Source organism: Vespa velutina, chromosome 4 (assembly GCF_912470025.1).
Source record: "Vespa velutina chromosome 4, iVesVel2.1, whole genome shotgun sequence".
NCBI lineage: Eukaryota > Metazoa > Arthropoda > Insecta > Hymenoptera > Vespidae > Vespa > Vespa velutina.
Window position 1 is genome coordinate 8,832,037 of NC_062191.1, and position 19,023 is coordinate 8,851,059.

Genomic DNA, 19,023 nt, shown 5'->3' on the forward strand with positions numbered 1-19,023 from the left:
TTTTTTTCTTTATAATTTTCTTAATCATTCAATGTTTCATTCAATAATTATTTCTTTAATTATCTGCTTAAAAATTAACCAATCATTTATTTAACTGCTTACGATGAAAGAATAATTCTCTGAATAACATTTATTTTTACTATATTAATTAATAGACATAATAAAATGTATACATACGTTAAATGTGTTATTACTTTTGTAAACATTATATGTATTATTACTAAAAATTCCAGATACAATATAAACTCATAAATTATTTTTAATGTTACAAAAGTATGTGATTATAAATTTTTCTTATATTTACTTTTTGTTTCTTCATGTGTATTTAAATTTTTGAATATTAATTAATAAATCAGGAACAATAATATCTATAAAAATTTAATTCTTAATAACATGTAATTTAAATCTATGTACTCTCTTAAAAACAATGTTCGACCAATTAAACTTTATAGTTTCACAGATCAAAAGAAAAACTTATTTCTGATTGGCTGACGTACGTTTGATTAATGTCGATCAATATAAAATTTATATGATGATAAATCTCAGCTTTTTTTTTTTTAATTTAAAATAAATTCAGGACTCTCTTCGTTAAATACAATATAAACATTGTAATTACAATTTGGTTTATTAGATATTGATATATTATATATGCGCCATAATCGTTATTGCTATTTTCGATAATCGAAATTGAATACAACAGTGCAAAATTACTATATATCGAAATGTGCCAGATGTCGAAAACAGTTAAAGAGATTTTATGATTCAAACGAAAATATTTACACGTTATATCTTCGTAAACATGTATTAATGTTATTAAAGTCTGTTACAAGAAATCGCGAAACCTATTTTATTAATCTCATAATAAAATCTTGAAGAGAGGCCTTTCGGGAGATTTCTTATTATAAGAAAATCAACTGTGTTTTCTTTCGTATGGCAATTGATGTAATTATCGATAAGATATTCTCTCTAAAGTTTCAACAGAATTAAAAATATTTGTCTACAACGTCGAGAGATTATAAATGGCACTTTTATTTACAAGTATGTGGGACTCTACGATGTTCCTGAGCACCCTAACCCCAAAATTCTACGTAGCATTAACAGGAACGTCATCATTAATATCTGGTCTTATTCTCATATTCGAATGGTGGTACTTCAGAAAGTATGGTACTTCATTTATCGAACAAGTATCTTTGAATCATATTTCACCTTGGATTGGTGGAGGTGATACTGCAACTGACAATGCTAACTCAAGTTTGAATAATTCCAATGGTTCTAATCAACAGAACGTTCCTGAATGTAAAGTTTGGCGTAATCCAATAAATTTATTTAGGGGTGCAGAATATCAAAGATTTTTTTGGGCGACTAACAAAGAGCCGCTAACATACTATGATATGAATTTATCGGCTCAAGATCATCAAACTTTTTTTACTTGTGAAGGTGATACAGGTAAATATAATAAAAGTCTGTTTGAATATAATAGAAGTCTGGTTATAAGTAATAGCTGACAAGAGTTAAATGTAAATATTATATTGTTTTTATATTAATTGATTATGTCATATAGGTAAAGCTGAATATGAAATTATGCAAACAGCTTGGAGAGAACGAAGTCCTGTAGCCAGAATAACAGCTGCACATAGTGCTTTAGAAAGTAATCCAGATTGTGCATCAGCTTATATTTTATTAGCCGAAGAAGAAGCTACTACAATTGTAGAAGCAGAAAAGATTTTAAAACAAGCTTTAAAAGTAGCAGAAAATAATTATAGAAAATCTCAAAGTACACAACATCAAGGCTCCATTGCAGAAGCGATACACAGAAGAGATACAAATGTACTTATTTATATTAAAAGACGTTTAGCTATGTGTGCAAGAAAACTTGGAAAATTAAAAGAAGCAGTAAAAATGTTCAGGGACCTAACAAAGGAAGTACCACCAATTATGAATGTTTTGAATATACATGAAAATCTAATAGAAGCTTTGTTGGAGATGCAAGCATACGCTGATGTTCAAGCTGTTTTAGCAAAATACGATGATATAAGTCTACCAAAGTCAGCCACTATATGCTACACAGCTGCTTTATTAAAGGCAAGATTAGTAGCTGATAAATTTTCACCAGATATAGCTAGCAAAAGAGGTTTAACTACAGCAGAAATGTCAGCGGTGGATGCTATTCATAGAGCAGTAGAATTCAATCCTCATGTACCAAAATATTTATTAGAAATGAAACCTTTAATTTTACCACCTGAGCATGTTCTAAAAAGAGGAGATTCAGAAGCTATAGCTTATGCATTTTTCCACCTTGCACACTGGAAACAAATGGAAGGAGCACTTAATTTGTTGCATTGTACATGGGAAGGAACATTCAGAATGCTACCGTATCCTTTGGAAAGGGGGCACTTATTTTATCCATATCCAACGTGTACCGAGTGTGCGGATCGCGAACTTTTACCTACTTTTCATGACGTCAGCGTTTATCCGAAAAAAGAATTGCCATTTTTTATTTTATTTACAGCCGGTTTGTGCTCCTTTACAGCACTCTTAGCTTTGTTGACTCATCAGTATCCTGATACCATGGGTGTAGTCGCACGAGCGATGCTCGCTTGGTTCTCTCATCCATTTTATTATATTTTGGATAAGTTAGAAACTGTCTTGCCGTCTAATTTATTACAGCAGCTCTCTAGAATATAAGATTTTCTTATGATCTCTATTAATCAAGACCTATTGTGATATTTATGATACACTTTTTTTTCTTTGTTAGATACGCTAAAAATAAGCGTATTAGATGTTCGCGAACAGCTCTTCTTCCTTATTACATTTTTATGACTGATGATTGGATATATGTATTTATAGTACGAATTAATTGTTTAGCATTGTAAGTCAATTAAATCATCTACCTTGAATGAAACGATGTACAAGTAATAAAAACAAGTAGATATGCTTACGGCACTTTCCACTTTTTAACTTTCGTTTCTTATTTTTCTTTTTGCTGCCGTAAATACATTATGTAATACATAATATAAATAGCTTTTAAATATTAAAAAGAATGATTAATAAAAAGAATTTCATTACTAATCTTCAGTATACGTATATTTGATATTTTTATATTTAATTTTTTAATTGACTAAATGATGTAATAATTTACTATTTTGTTTTCTTTTATCAAGAGAGCTTGAACATAGTTAAATTATGTGAGGATGCAATGTAAATTTATGCTTATTGCATTGTTGTTAGATTTTGCATTATATAAGAAAATTATAATTATACGGACGATTTTAAACAATGAATTATTCAATGATAAATTATGAATGATTTAATTTGTTGTGTTGTCAATTAATTGTACGCACTTTGCTTGCGTAATTATTGAAGAGGATATGCAAATAGTTAGAGTACACGTACATATCATTGCATTCGTATTTATTCGATATTTCATATTATCAATAGCTCGTAATGAGTTGAGAGAACAAACAAGACCAGGTATATTCATATTTTGCATATTGTTAAGATAAAACATGGCTTATATGTTACATAAAGGAAATAGATACAATTTTAATAAATCTGATCTTATACAATTGTATTAAATATACATAATACAACGAGTATTGACAAATTTAGAATAAAAAAACTTCTTCATTATATTATAAATTAATTTATATTAAAATATAACAAAACCAACGATTACTATCGGAGAAATGAATCAACTCTGGTCTGCCTGTCTATCGTGAGACGGTTATGATAGGAGAGAGAGATATAAGACACTTGGAAGTCAGAGGGCCCAGGTCTCTCGTACTCTGGGCTGGCTCACCATGACTTTGATTTTGTTTCAAACATTCATCCACTATTAGCCTTAAATGATAACTGATTTAAATTTTTTGTTTTTATGTACAATACTTTTTTACTTTATAATTTAGTTACTCGAAAAAAAGAAAAAACAGATATAACGCAGGAATAGTATTAAATAATTGTTTCCACATAGCTAAGACAATTTGTATTATAATTATGAATGTACGTAATAAGAACATGTAAAAACTTTTCAAATGTGGTTCTTAAGTTTTACTATAAGAATTATCCTTAATAGATTGTTACAATTACATGTATATATATATATATATGTATATATATATATATATTATATTATTACATATAATATGTATATATATATATATATATATTTATATATATATTTATATTATATATTATATATTTCAGTATATAATATATAATATATATTAATATATAGTAATATTGATCTATAAAGTAGGAGATATTTTTTTTTGAGTATTCGTCTTCGGTTAGTATCTGAGCCTTTTACGTGCAGCCCATATACGTTCAAACGGCACATATGATTCTTCCATCATTTCTTCCATCATTCATGCCGTTCCGGATAGATTTATTTACTGCCAAAACGGTTGAATTATTTTCTTGCGATCCGACAAAAGTCCACATATTGTGTTTATTTACAAATAACAGATTGTCCAGTTCACTATAAGGGTAGCATCGACAGACAGCCCTGTAATCACTTCACTGCATTTTTAGACTTGATCGTAACCACCATTCTCTATAAATAAGGCACCTTTAACAAATTACGCTGTTATAGGCTACAACGATCTAGCAGTCCAACACTTATTCAATGTTACAAGATCTGCACCGATAGTAGATAACTCGTAATTGTCAATTGAGGCTTACATAAACTGCTGTATTAATACATTGAACGAAAAACAATATGCATATGTAAACATTATGTAACTAACTGGGCACTGTAAACATCAAAAATTATTTCCCGTTTAAAATTTGAATTCTCTTAAACGGAAATAGTCATCTTCTCTCAATTTTCTTAATATGTTTTGTTTACCATAAATTAACATAGTCATAACAAATACTTTATCATTTAATGTTTTATAGCATTTATAATAAATATATTAACTGTACTTATTATTTGCTACAATCCAATATCTTTAAAGCAGCATAGTTCGCGTAAAACTTCTCGTTTCAAATGCCTCAAGAGTTTAATCTAAAATGATTTTTATCTATTCATGCCTCATTTCGAATGCCTCAAATTTCTTCTAAAATGATCTACCTACCATGCCCACCACACTGGGCTGCCAAAGCGACAAGTAATTCGAAGATCAGACGTAATTGACCTAATCCAGTTAACGCGATTCGATTTAGACTATTTGATTTTATAGAAAAAAAAAAGAAAAAAAAAAAAAAAAAAGAAAAAGAAAACAAAAACAAAAAAAAGAAAAAAGGACCGGAGAGCAATTTATTCACACTGGAACGATATCTCCTTGACCATCGAAAAGATTCAAAAGTACTTTGTGCTCGTGGAATGTTGAAAAGTGTATTTAAAAGTGTGGAAGAAATCCCACATTATTAAATTGATATTATTTGCAACTGTTCTCTTCTTTGTCCATGATAAAAATATCTTCCGACGCCAAAAAATTATGACACTGGCGTGAATGAAAAGCTTCACTACGGCATTAAAGAGTACCGTTTGCGAAGTACTGATATCGGTCATACAATTTAGTAGACCAAGAATGAATGCTACCTTCGACCAAATCTTCAACATGGCGACGTAATTGGTCTTCCGTAAGCGTAAGATGAAATCTATTTTTCAATCCTTGAACCGTAGCGGCTCCTCCACTGCGGAAACAAGGAAGTTGAGATCCTATAACGGGAAACAAAAAATGATTAAGATTATATAAAGGAATGTTTTATGAGCAAAGATAAAGTATCAATTATTATTCATTGATTATTAAAGAGGTATTACCTGATAACATGATTTCTACTAGATTAACAATCTTTTCCATATGCTTTCGTGCTGCGATTAAACCTTGAAGAATGAGAGTTTTAAATTGTTGAAAAATTTTTGATTGACTACCACCCATCACTTCAACAAATTCAGGAGTCAATTTAAATGGACTGGTCTCAAATCCCAAATTGCGAGGTGAGGTTGATAATATGAATCCAAAATCTATATGTATTAGGTGTCCATCGCTATGTAGTAAAATGTTTCCATTGTGACGATCCTTCACTTGAATGAGATAACTTATAAGACAATAAGCAGCACAACTTTGCACGAAGTTCTTTTGAGCTACAATAAACGCTTCTGAATTTGAAGGACCAAATTCTCGTTCGAAGTATTGTAGAAGAGTCAGCTGACAGTGCTTTTTTATTTGATGTAAAGATACAGTGTTCAATATTGGTTCTATCAATCCACTATCATTGGATAAACATAAAATCCTACAAATTATATAAAGTTGCAGTGAATTGTAACTTGTTAAAAGACATAAGTTAATATTTATAGAAATAATTTTTATCATACTTGTATGGTCGAACCCAAAGTGGAATTTTCTCATCTAGCCAAATTTTTTGTAACATTGAAAGTAATTGGGAAGCAAGAAGTTCTTGTCTTAAATCATCCCCACATTTTACAATAACGGCAAGAAGTCTCCAAGAAGCTAAATGACCATATGGACTGGATGCTCTAATACGTTTTTGCTTTAATTCCCATGGCTCTTTGAGGACGGCGGCTGATGGATCCTCTGGATCATGGTTAAATGTTGCACTAGGTGTAGCAGTCATTTCACTTAGACGACGTTTTATATCACCAGGTACAAAAACTGGTTCTCGACTATCAGATGATTCTTGACTTAATTGCGATATCGTATCTCTATCTCTGGGCTTACGTAATTGTAAATACTGTTGAGATAGAAAACAAAAGTTGAATAACGAAAAAATATGAAGAAAATAAGCATACATGTATAACTAATGTTACCTGTTGTGTGATTTCATCGTCTTCTTGACTCCAACAATCATTTGGATCATCATCGGGAAAATTAAATGCTATTTCTGTATTCTTAACAGAATATGGAGAGATATTTTTAACAGGAGTCTGTCTAAGTGCTGTTGTTACGTTTTGCTGCATTTCAGCAGAAACCAGATTAGATGATGACGTCACATTAGACTGTTCACCACCAGTTAAATTTTCTTCAGACTTCGTATGCCTTAATGAACTTCCCATAATTTTGGTCGGCACAGGTGATGTATATAAATCTTCTACTTCCAATACTTCGACATAAATAATATATGGTGCCTAAAATCGTAAGATTTACTTCCGTAAGATTGTAATGATATAAAATAAATATTTATAGAAGTATAAGAATTAAAAATATCAACCTTATCTTTACTATTAAGCACAGCAGCATATTGTGGAGGAACTCTTACAATATGATGCGGTACTGTACTATGCAAAGGCAACCATACCCTTGCAGGAAGATTTAAATTAAGAGTGTTAAGTTCTGCTACCAACTGTACAGTCTTACTTTCCTTTGTTGGAATAGTCCCAAGTAATTTACCAATAGATATCAATGCTTGAATAAATTCAAGTTCTGGAGCAAGACGGGGTGCCTATTATAATGAAACAAAACAAGAATAATCAATATCATGTATTATTCAAATTAATTGAGCTTTTTATAAATACCAATTTACTTACATTGCAGAAGCAATCGGTTTTTTGACCTCTTAAATCATTTACCACACCTTGGCAGGAATAAAAACAGGTACAACCATTGTCAAATGCTCGACCAGAGCTCAGGTCCCCAAGGCTTACTTTATTTATTGTACCTTTAAAAAAAACAAATAAATGAATTTTTATTTAATGTTTTTTGAATATAAACTTGATTTAAAATTTATATATACCGGAATGACTACGGCGTAAAGTTTGGAACAATCCAGTAGCATCCGATTGAGATCTTTGGTGAGTTTTCTTATTAGGTGACATAACATTCTGTGTTAAAGGTAATGGCGGCGAAGCAGGAACTTGCAACGCGGAAGATCGTTGCTTTCGTGTCAGATTTCCTTTCGGCCTGAATTTATAATATTTTCGAAATGTACTATAATACATTCTAATAATATATAGCATTTTTTATGTAAATTCTTACCTAAGTTCATCTGACAAAATGAGATTTTTTAATTTGGTCCCATGAGACTTCTTTTTGGATGGCAAATGAGCATCAGAGCTGTATGCATCTAATAGCCAAGCACATTTTAACGAGAAATCGGCCGATTGTCTACATCTGTAAAAAAGATAAAAACGTTAATACAATAGGAATATGATATGTCAAATAGATTCATGAAAAATATATTTTTACCTATGGACAAGATATGGATAAAGAACTTCAGTAACATCATGAAGTTGTATATACATTAACACCAATTGTGGCAAATAGAAATCCACTTCGTTATCAGGAAAACTGAACATCTTGTTACCTAAAAATATACTAAATATGTGTGAATTTTCTGTTTCTATGCAAGAATCCATAATGCAAGATTTATCTAAAAGTATGTAAATTCATATCAATTTTCTCATAAAAAGTTGGCAATTATATGATTTAGAAAATATCAATTAAGAATTTCTATTAAAAAACTTACCTAGATAACTCTGAACACCTGGTTCTTTGGAATTGAAAAGATAGGATATGGCCATAGACATATCAAATATTTGACTCTCGAATAACCTGAGTAAACATCCCTCTGATGGCTTTGGCTGAACTGTCTCTTGTCTTTGAACTTCTGGTTGTTTTTTTACAGTTTCTTTGTCAGGTTGTGCAGAGGTGCCACAACATAAGGTCATCGCAGCGCCTGCCAATTCTCCTTGTACCATGGCTACTTCGGAGGAAGAGTTCTGATACTCCATAGCTTTCTCAGATATGCTATTACAAGGTTCCTCGCATGGGTATTCATGATTTTGAAGTTCTTTAGGACAAAGGACTATACCAGAGTGTTCCTCAGTTTCATGATTAGTTTTATCGAGATTCTTTAGTTTACAGAGTTCACGATCACCATTCTTTTCGGGCAAGGACTCACTACGTAACACTAATTCCACAGGGGACACTGATACAGACACCCCACTGTTGTCTTCTCCGTCAACAGCATCAATCCCATCCATATCTCCTGTTTGTGACAAAGTAGAATCGAGACTTTCTCTACTATGCAAATGATCTACACTTGACTCTCTGGTAGCTGTGTTGGCAGCGTCACTAGAACCGCTGTCGGAACCACAGAGTATACCAGAGTCGTCGGATCCAAGACTAGCGAGATCTTCGCGTTCTCGACTACGTCCCTTGCAGGTTGGCACCGTTGTCTTAATTACGGGTGTAGGGTTCGTCTCGCATTCTGGACTCGGAGTAACGTCCACCTCAGGGATTCGTTGTAAAGCCGAATCCAGGCTTCTGTTTCTATGGTGCAGCGTTAACGTTGTCGCGGCCGCTTGGGGCACCGGTGGAAGTAAGATACCCATTGACCTATAATAAATATTATAATTAATGTCTCAAAGTTTCCCGCTTGTCATTATAATTTCATGATCCAATTATCCGATCTCGCAATAATCTTTATCATTATTTTAAGAAAGAAACATAAAGAAAATCATGTACCTAAAGTCCAAACTATGATTTCGTTGATGAGTTGTCAGCCTATTGCGAGCGCTGATTGATGGATTTGGTCGGCCATGAACAAGAGGAACATTACAGTTAGCTAATTTGTGCCTTTTGATATGTGCCACGCTTTCCTGGCGCGTCGATCCACCAGTAGGCACTGTTACGGCTACGACTTCGCTCATATTAAACTTAAACGAGCACTGGCTCAGCCAACAGTCATCTGCTGTTCATGTTGACAGCTCACCTGTAAAAAAATAATAAAAGAGGAAGACAAAAATAAGGAATGTGAGGATATTATTATTTAACATTAATAATCATTATCGGTCAAGATCGAAATTTCGGCGAAATTAATCTTAACAGATTGAAAAACGTGCTAAAGAGAAACATTCGTTAGTTTACGTAACACATTTCTAATGTATATACATAACCCGAAAGAAGACGGGCTGCTTGGCAACACTTTGCTCGCTGCCAACGTTGACAGTGAATGCCTAAACAACTTGCATATGTATCTACGTATACATATATATACACACATACATCACATGCATACATACATATATACATCATATGTACATACATATACACACACGTGTGTATTTCTCAAGAAGCATGCAATATGCGGAGAAAGTACAGACGCTTTTCGACGAACGACGAAAATCTTCCGAGAAAAGACGATTCCTCGTGGAAAAACACGAGTTCTGTTGATGCGAGACGAATGTGAGGCACGCTTCGTTTCTAGAGCACAATTTTAATTAAACTCGAACGTGTACGAGTCTTATAAACGTCGCAAACGAAACGTATTTTATGTAGACTTTTAAAGAGCAACAGAAATTACTCGTCAGCAAATGAGAATCTTTGTCTTGAAGTTGGGTGGAATCCTAGTTTCTTCCTTTTTCTTTTATTTCTTTTTTTTTTTTTTTTTTCATCCTCGATATATTTGACTAACGTTAACTTTATAGTATCGTAAAAACAAAGTAATGAATAATTGCATTATTCGTTTTAAAATTCTCATGAAAATTGATTTGTCATGACCATTGTGAAATCTCCGTGGCATTTAATAGAGAAAAACAAAACCTAAGCAATTGCATTACTTTGGAATACAATCGTCGAGTCGAAGCTTTGTTTGAAAATGGCGCGCCAGAGAAATTTATAGTCGGGAATATGAGCGAGACAAAATGTGTTTGCGTGTGTGTGAAGAGGAACATTGCGTAGAAAAAGATCGCGAGAGATAAATCTCATAACCTAGAAACCATTCGATTGAGAAACATAAAGATCCCTGTAAATAGGTTTTATGAATGTTTATGAATGAAGAATGATAGAAAATGATAGAACATAAAAAGATCTAAATTAATATATCATCACTGACAAGCGACGTGATAAAAGATATTAATAGAAGGAAAAGAAACGTATTATCATTGGTCGACTATTAGGAAGTTTCGAAAATGAGATTGTGTAGAATCGTTATCGTTACCAAAAAAAAAAAATCCACAGTTTCGTAAAGCTTGTAATAGTAATAATGATAAAAAAAAAAAAAATGATAAAAGAAAAGAAAAAAAACAAGAAAAAGAAATAAGATGAAGAGAAAATGAACATTATATTATCGTAATGAAAGGAGACACATAATCGTTCCAAACATTTCAACACAAGTCGAGAACCATTTCCGGTAGGTAAGTGAAACGTCGATTCTATGTTAGTTAAAGATTAGATCCAATCAACGTTTCATTCTATTTTACTGTCTCCTCGAGCTCAATCATACAATTAACACCTATTTCTACGAGGGAATGATCTATGATTTAAATCATTTCTTCGATGTCTTCCATCAAATAAATTTTAGTTCATATACGTTCGTGCACGCTACAATACCAACACTTTTGAAATTATTTTTTCTCTCTCTAGATTTCAGTATCAATTAATCGTAAAAAAAAAAAATTAGATAAAATTTTTCAAACGAGTGACGCCCACGATCATTCTAAAACGATTAGATTTGTTATGCACTCTAGAGAATTTGCTTCTGTCAAGGTCAATTGAATATACAGATGTCGTCTTCGATCAATACGACGAAAACAAACCCCCCCCCGTAGCCCTTTAAATAAGTTAATGAACTTTTTTTTCTCGATAAGACCAATTTTCTGAAGTATATAATTTATCCACTTACGCTTGGTACTTAATTTGATTAGATTTTAAATTTTGGCTAACTGCCAGAACTTGAAATCTTTAATCAAATTAACTGTGTTCACATGCGTGTTAACACAATTGATCATCATTCGCCATAAGGTTTTTCAAGAATTTATTCATTATGATTGTCTTCAAATATTTCTCTTGATGATATTCATCGAATAACGAATAAGCAAAGTTGCATGTAAATTTTTGTATATAACATGAAAAAAGTTCATAATAAAATCACAGTAAGAGAGATCTTTTTTTTAGATGTAATGATTTTATGATTTAATGTAATCTTTATGGCTGAATAATACTATTCTTGAAATCTAGTATTACAGAACAAATATAAATGATACCGAATACGACGCATCCGTATTCGGTTATCATGCAAGCGGATCTCTCAATCTCTCCTATTTCTTTTTTTCTCATACTATTATTTCATATTTATTTAATTGCATAATATCTTTTTTTATCCGTCTCTGTGAAAAGTCGATTTATAACCTAAAAAAAAGAAAGAAAGAAATGAATAAAAAAGAAATAAAAAAAACGTAACCCTTTTCTTTAACCTCATTCTCGTAAACTTCTTAACTTTATCCATTCTGATGCGGTAAATTTAAAAAAAAGAGAAAACATCGTATTCCTTCATATTGGACAAAGCAGTTCATTTCTTGAGACCGTCTTAAGAAACGCGTTTCGTAGAGTTTCTTACAAAACTATCAGACTCTTCCGTGAAACGCAAAAGAGCGTCGAGTTTCACGAAAACGATGTGTTAAACTCGAATGTTCGCGTCCAGCCGAGCATGTGCTTTCACCAGTTTCACTTTGCTTACAGTTCCCTTCTTCTTCCTTCTCCCTTTCGCTGAACTTCTTTTCTATGGAATACACATACTCGATAACAAAAACAAAAAAAAAAAAAAAAAAAAAAAAAAAATAAAATAAAAAGAAAAGAAAAGATAAATCAACCAATCATCGTTCCTCGTGTGTGTGAAAATTGATTGTAAATAATTTAGAATTATTAAATAGCTGTCACAATGAACCGTTCATTTGTCAAAGTGATTAACTCCGTATAATAAATAGTAGAGAAAATTTTATAAATTTATATATATTGTTGTTTAATATTTTTTTATAAAATATATGTTTTAAATGTATGTTGTAGAATGTATTATTACAGTTGTAGCTTTTATGTTACATTTGTAACATAAAATTGTTATTAACTTTAAATGAATAATAATTAATAATTAATAATTAAATAATACAACTTTTTTTTACTATATATAGTAATCAGAGTTATTTTTTTTATATATGATACATAGTTGTTTTATATATATATATATATATATACATAATTAAGTAGTAAATTATTTATTAAGCGAACATGCAAAGCTTTGATAGTGTTTAAAGTAATTACCAAGAAAAGTTATTTTAAATATAAAAAATTAAGTATCGATCAAATACTACGGTATAGTAAATTTTTAAAAACTTCACAAAGTCGAAAGATCTGTCAATTACGGCTTATGAACGGCTCTTTCGAGAAAGAAAAAAAAAGAGAGGAAACAAAAAGAAAAGAACGGAAAAGCCAGAAAAAAAACAAGAAAAAAAATCGATCAATCATCGTTTCTCGTGTAAAACAGATTTATATATATATATATATAAAACAAAAAAAAAAAAAAAAAAAAAACAAAAAGGAAAAGAAAAAAGAAAAAAGGAAAGAAAAATAAGTAATCATGTTTCTCGAGAAAATTATTAGTTAACAAGATAGGAAAAGTTGATCTCGATCTCGCGATATCTCGAATCAAGAGCAAGAGAAACAAAGCGTGAGAGACTGCAAAGAACCTCGGCGATTTCTCACGGAATATCGTCCTTTCCGGCGGAAGAAGGCAGGGACGATGAAAAAAGAGAGATGGGGAGAGAGAAAAAAAAAAATAAAAAAAAAAACGAGAAATCAGTCTGGAGGACACGGGCAGCGTAATTCTCATTTTGTGTTCCTTGATTGACAAAAGTTCGATCCCGACGAATTAGCGTCAATCATGATTGTGGTACGTGATTGGTATAGAGAGAGAGAGAGAGAGAGAGAGAGAGAGAGAGAGAGAGAGAGAGAGAGAGAGAGAGAGAGAGAGAGAGAGAAAGAAAGAAAGAGAGAGAGAGAGAGAGAAAGAAGAAAAAACATAAGCATCGTGTGCTTCGCTTCATGCATGCGCACTTTGATCTCTAGCATGTATTTCGATCCGAATGAATGTCACTCGCGTGAATTTCTGTTTTGCTTATTTTAACGACATTTATCATTGTAATAGTCTTTGAATGATATTTAAAATAAGACCAAATCGATAAGAAGAATGGTAGTAGTAAAGCTGTTAGCATTCGTGATAAGAAAATAATTTACGTATATACTAAATCATGGAAAATAATATACTTTTATGAGTTGTGATTAACTTTTAGAATGATAATACTTCTTTGGGTCGTATTTAGTCACATTATTATTACATATGTAAAGGATAATGAAGAAACGATCTATTATCTATTATAAATATTTAATCATAACGAAATGAATAGACATTGGGCGAATAAGAAAATAATGAATATGTATAGCATATATATATATTTATATATATATATATATATATGTATATATTTACACACACATACATATATATATGTATATATCGATATATGCATTGATGCATTTAAGTCTACTTCATAGATATCGATAAGCTATATTCTCCGAATTACAGGGAACACATTCCTGACAAAACACGTAACCTAAGCGTATGTATATCCGATTGACTCGACTTAACCACACGATCATAATCACGAGGTCCATTCAAGTCAAAAGGACGCATAATTCAATCTATATATGTATGTACGAATAAAACCATGATATATGATAAAACACTTGTACAAACCACCTACGATTCTTGAAATTAGGACGTGAACGTGCGAACGTTTAAAGTTTACGCCGCCTAAACACCTTTCAAACTGGTATCTCTTTGCCCGCGCAATTTTACGAGTCGACATACTTTATCGCGCGAAACGAGTACGATCGCGTTAATCTGATATATAAAGAGACTTCGCAATCGAGGGGGAATGCGTTGAAGAAACGTGCTCGATATCGTTTAATACCAAGGACGTTTGTTTTAAAACGTAAGCACGAAAGGATGGATTTGTCTTTGACGATTAGAAATTCATATTTATTCCCCTCCCTCTTTTTTTTTCTATCATTTATAAAATGATCGAATATCATTGAATAGAAATATAACTCATACAATATGAAAGTTTTTCAACGTCCTGCGAGAGAGTGTGACCTTTTCAAAAGAAATTGCATGAAACGATTGAAATACGAGATAAAATCAAAATGAAAAGGATGATACGTTCGACGCATCACGTCGCAGACGAACGAACGTACATACGTACGAACGAACGAACGAACGAACGAACGTTCGCATGAGAAAAGTAAAGGCAGTCGAGGATAGCCGAGCGAGATCGAGCGCCGCTTCGGCCGGTTCCTCTCACTCTGTTTCTCTCTTTTTCTCGCTCGCTCGCTTACTCACTCACTCACTCGCTCGCCACATCTATCTATCTCTAGCGAAGCTTATTCCGTCTCTTTCTTGCACAGCTTTTTCGCCGGCAACGTTCACGCGTGACTGACTCTCTCGCGGTGCCGTTTCTGGGGTGTGCCAGGGAGTAAAAGCAGCGCAGTGAGAGAACGAAGGGCCGCCTTCACCGGCGTCTTAAGGGCTCGTGATTCTCCATGAAACTCTTCCCTTCCTATTCCCGTGAGAACTCCACCCGATCGACTCTTCTGATTTCATGGAATTCGTCTGTCGGCTAACGTACATCGTACCTTCTTCTCTAAACCTTTCAAGCGTAGAAAATGAAGTCCGATCTTAATCCTTTCCGACTTATGCTTTTCTAACATTGCTATTTGAAATATACATATACATATATATTCCTTTTTTCCGTATATCATTAATAAATCTGATATGTCAACGTTAAGAACCGATTGTTCAAAGAGAGTTAATCAATCAATTTGCAGTGCTTTGTTTGATCGCTCATTCGTCAATTTAATAAATGATAGAATATGCATTATGCAAGAAAAACATGAAATAAAATAGATTTACTATATATCAGTATACGTTTATACAATCTTGGAGAATCGATAAAGAATATACATAACCTTCGATTCTCATTGAGGAAAACTTTTTATTAAAGGATAATAATTGACGGTTGATTTACGTGATAGTTTTGATAATATATACATCGTTCAATTTTTCCGCGTCTGATGAAATTCCTTTTCGTATTTATAAAAATATTATTATTAAAAAAGAAAAAAAGAAAAAAAGAAAAAAAGAAAAAAAAGAAAAAAAAAAAGCAGTTGCACTTCGAAACGAAACATTTGGCACATTATTTCTCTCTCAATTTCTTTCGAAGCTTGTTCATGATTAGAAAGCGATAAAAACGCTCTTATTTATACAAATGAATTATTTTTTCTTTCTTTCTTTTTTTTTTTTTTTTTTTTTTTACAAGTTTCATACGACAGAATTGTTACGATCTTCTCGACAACGTGATAATCAATGGAATTATCTTTGCGTTATCTAATTGAAAATATTGACATGATTCATCTATCGATTTATTTCCATTAAATGAACGATTTTAAACCAATGATCCGCTTACAAAGAATTTTAAATGAATCGATGATCGAAAAATAAATAAATAAATAAATAAAAAAAAAAAAAAAAAAAAGAAAAAAAAAGAGAGAACAAAATAAAAAAATAATAAAAAGAAAAAGAAGAGAAACGAAAATATTGAAACTAAACCGTTTCCTTAAGCTCAATATATAATCAACATTAATCCCGGATGCAGACGGTGCGCGCTTTACCGCATGCAGGATCTTAAAAGATACATCCCCTCTATTAGACTTTTTCAACCCTTTACAAGTTTACGTCAAAGCTGACGTCATATAGATCCATGTGCGATGGCATTGAAAGACGAAGTATACTAAAACGGAAATATGCGTTATGCACGCACATTAGAGAAAAAAACACTTTAATAGGATCTATACTTTTTATCCGAGGAATAAAGAAGAAAGATAAACGATACAAAACAAACTGAAGTTTCTCACGTGACTAACTTCTCCCCATTTAATCCTTCCTCGTTCGCATTTTCGCTGGTCATTCTAAATAGCTGGCAAAGAGCCAAGGGAGCCAAGGGAACCAACGTACGTTCTGTTTTTTTTCCTTCTTGTTTCTTGTTTTTTTTTCTTTTTTTTTTTTTTTTTTCCTTATAATTTCGTAACAATGTAAACCAAATAATATCTATTAATGATCGAATGAAATTCAATAATCAGAATTTATTATAATCGTTAATCTATACTTCTTTATCATTAAAGAAGTTTCAATAAAGAAATAATAATTTCGTCGAATTTCACGAATTTCGAAAGAACGCGGCTAAAATTTTCGTATCCTCATATATCGCGTTCAAATCGATTCGAGAAAGTCGACGATGGCAGCCAAAACCAAGGACTACATATGTATAACGCATACTATGTATTACACATCCTGGTTTCTCTCACTTTGCATTTAACTTGTAAGAGAAAAAGAGAAAGAGATGAAGAAACGACTTCGATAAAAGGAATTTCTTTCTTTTATCGGCTTACCTATGTGTACTCTCAATATACTTTTAAAAGCAAAAGTACGTGTGTTTTCAAAGTCAGGCCATTTCTCTTTCCCCTACTTTTTCCACCCTACCATCAGAAGTAGCAGAAGTAGGAAGGGACCAGTACTATACTTTGACAATGACAGCTACACACTCTCTCTCTCTCTCTCTCTCTCTCTCTCTCTCTCTCTCTCTCTCTCTCTCACTGTCTACCCATCTCTTTTCTACCATTCGTATATTTCTCGACACGAAACAATACCGCACGCGTTATCGCTAACTCCGAATTGCACGAACACAGGAGTATCATCGACCGTTCTACGAGCTATCTATCTGTTAAACGAATCGTATAAGAAAAAAAATATTTTCACGAATTCGTTTCCCTATCTATTTTTCTCCGATTAAAAAAAGAAGAATCATTTTATATTTTTGGATATAATATAATAATATAATAATAATAATAATAATAATTATTATTATTATTATAATTATTATTATTATTATTAATATCAATATAAGTATATTTTTTAGAAAAGAACCAACGTATACCAATTCGTCATAATAACATAAGTTACGAAGCTCGGTCGAGTATATATATATAAGAGTTATACGCGTACTCGTGTGTATATATCATGTGTGTATGTTTATGTATGAGTGTGTAAATCGACACAAGGAATACACTGCTTTCACACATCGCAGAGAACGGGGTTCTCTAAGATATTCGTGAAATCTCTACCTCTCTTGTATTTTGTTTCTTCTTTTTATATACTACTCACAGATAAAACAAGGATAGCGCCTTTCTCTATTCATGTTTCATTCTGTCTCTTTCACTAAACATATAGCAAGCTCGCACGCTGCGCGCACATACATATGTCACACGGACAAACGTCGATGATCATTACGATGGGGTGCGACATTAATGATGACGATGATGTGGCGACGGTGAAGAACTCACCTCGCTTTCGAGAATCCGAAATTTGTGCTACAATCACAACGATGGCATAATAATCTTCGATCACTATTTCTTGTATAACTTTTTTACTCAAACTTCCACGACAGTGTCTGTCTCTCTTTAGATAGGGACGGTAAAGTAGAATCCGAGTATATTAGTTGATACCAATGAATAGTAGTAGTATTGCTTGTAGTAACGATGTTGCGAGTGAAAGAGAGATGGATACATATCCTTTTCCAATGGCAGAGAGCTCCAGTACTGTCACGCACTGAGAGCGTAGGAGAGGCCGCTTTCAAGCAATTTCGCGCGACGCCCGGCTACGCCCAACAACGACAACGGTGACTTCTTCCAACACTGATCCTCGTTTCTTCTTCATAGCCTCACACCACGTACATTTCGAACGCACGAACCACTCACGACTTTTCCCGAGTTCTTTCTCTTTCTCTCTATCTACCTCTATCTCTTTCTTTTTACCTATATGTATGCGTACATGTATATATACATACATACATGATGTATATGTATATATATATATTGTGTATATATATATATATATATGATTTTCCCTCTTTCTTTTTTTCTTTTCTGTTTTTTCTTCTTCCTCTTCGAAAAACTTTGGAACTTCTCTTTCAAATGTTTTCTCACTAGTAGAATTCACAAGTTTCAAGTATTATGCGTTCTATGCGAAGAACGTTGTGTAGTTGTGTGACCACCGAGCAAGAGAGAGAGAGACACGAGAAAGGCGACGCGAGAGACGACCTCGCCAGGCTCGACTGCTCGCGCCGCACGATGCACCGACTGGCACGGCGCCACTGCTACCAACCGAACGGTCGCC

The 19,023-nt window shown here is 32.6% G+C and overlaps 2 protein-coding genes across 4 annotated transcripts; one reads left to right on the plus strand and one right to left on the minus strand.

The window, feature by feature from the left end:
* Positions 1-17: 17 nt before the first annotated feature.
* On the plus strand, positions 18-4,036 carry LOC124948439 (protein ST7 homolog). The gene is made up of 2 exons (XM_047492058.1): positions 18-1,446; positions 1,562-4,036. Exons 1-2 carry the CDS (start codon positions 1,020-1,022, stop codon positions 2,683-2,685), a joined length of 1,551 nt encoding a protein of 516 aa, XP_047348014.1. The 5' UTR covers positions 18-1,019; the 3' UTR covers positions 2,686-4,036.
* On the minus strand, positions 3,395-19,014 carry LOC124948436 (phosphatidylinositol 4-kinase beta). 3 transcript variants are annotated; one of them, XM_047492048.1, is made up of 12 exons: positions 18,192-19,014; positions 9,429-9,675; positions 8,428-9,299; positions 8,148-8,265; positions 7,938-8,072; positions 7,696-7,862; positions 7,490-7,620; positions 7,174-7,404; positions 6,773-7,090; positions 6,320-6,696; positions 5,765-6,237; positions 3,395-5,662 (listed from the first exon to the last, which is right to left on the minus strand). In XM_047492048.1, exons 2-12 carry the CDS (start codon positions 9,611-9,613, stop codon positions 5,475-5,477), a joined length of 3,195 nt encoding a protein of 1,064 aa, XP_047348004.1. In that variant the 5' UTR covers positions 9,614-9,675; positions 18,192-19,014; the 3' UTR covers positions 3,395-5,474. The 3 variants fall into 3 exon arrangements, with proteins under 3 accessions (XP_047348004.1, XP_047348002.1, XP_047348003.1); XM_047492046.1 differs by having other exon boundaries at positions 8,148-8,331; XM_047492047.1 differs by lacking the exon at positions 18,192-19,014 and adding an exon at positions 18,013-18,185 and having other exon boundaries at positions 8,148-8,331.
* Positions 19,015-19,023: the final 9 nt, after the last annotated feature.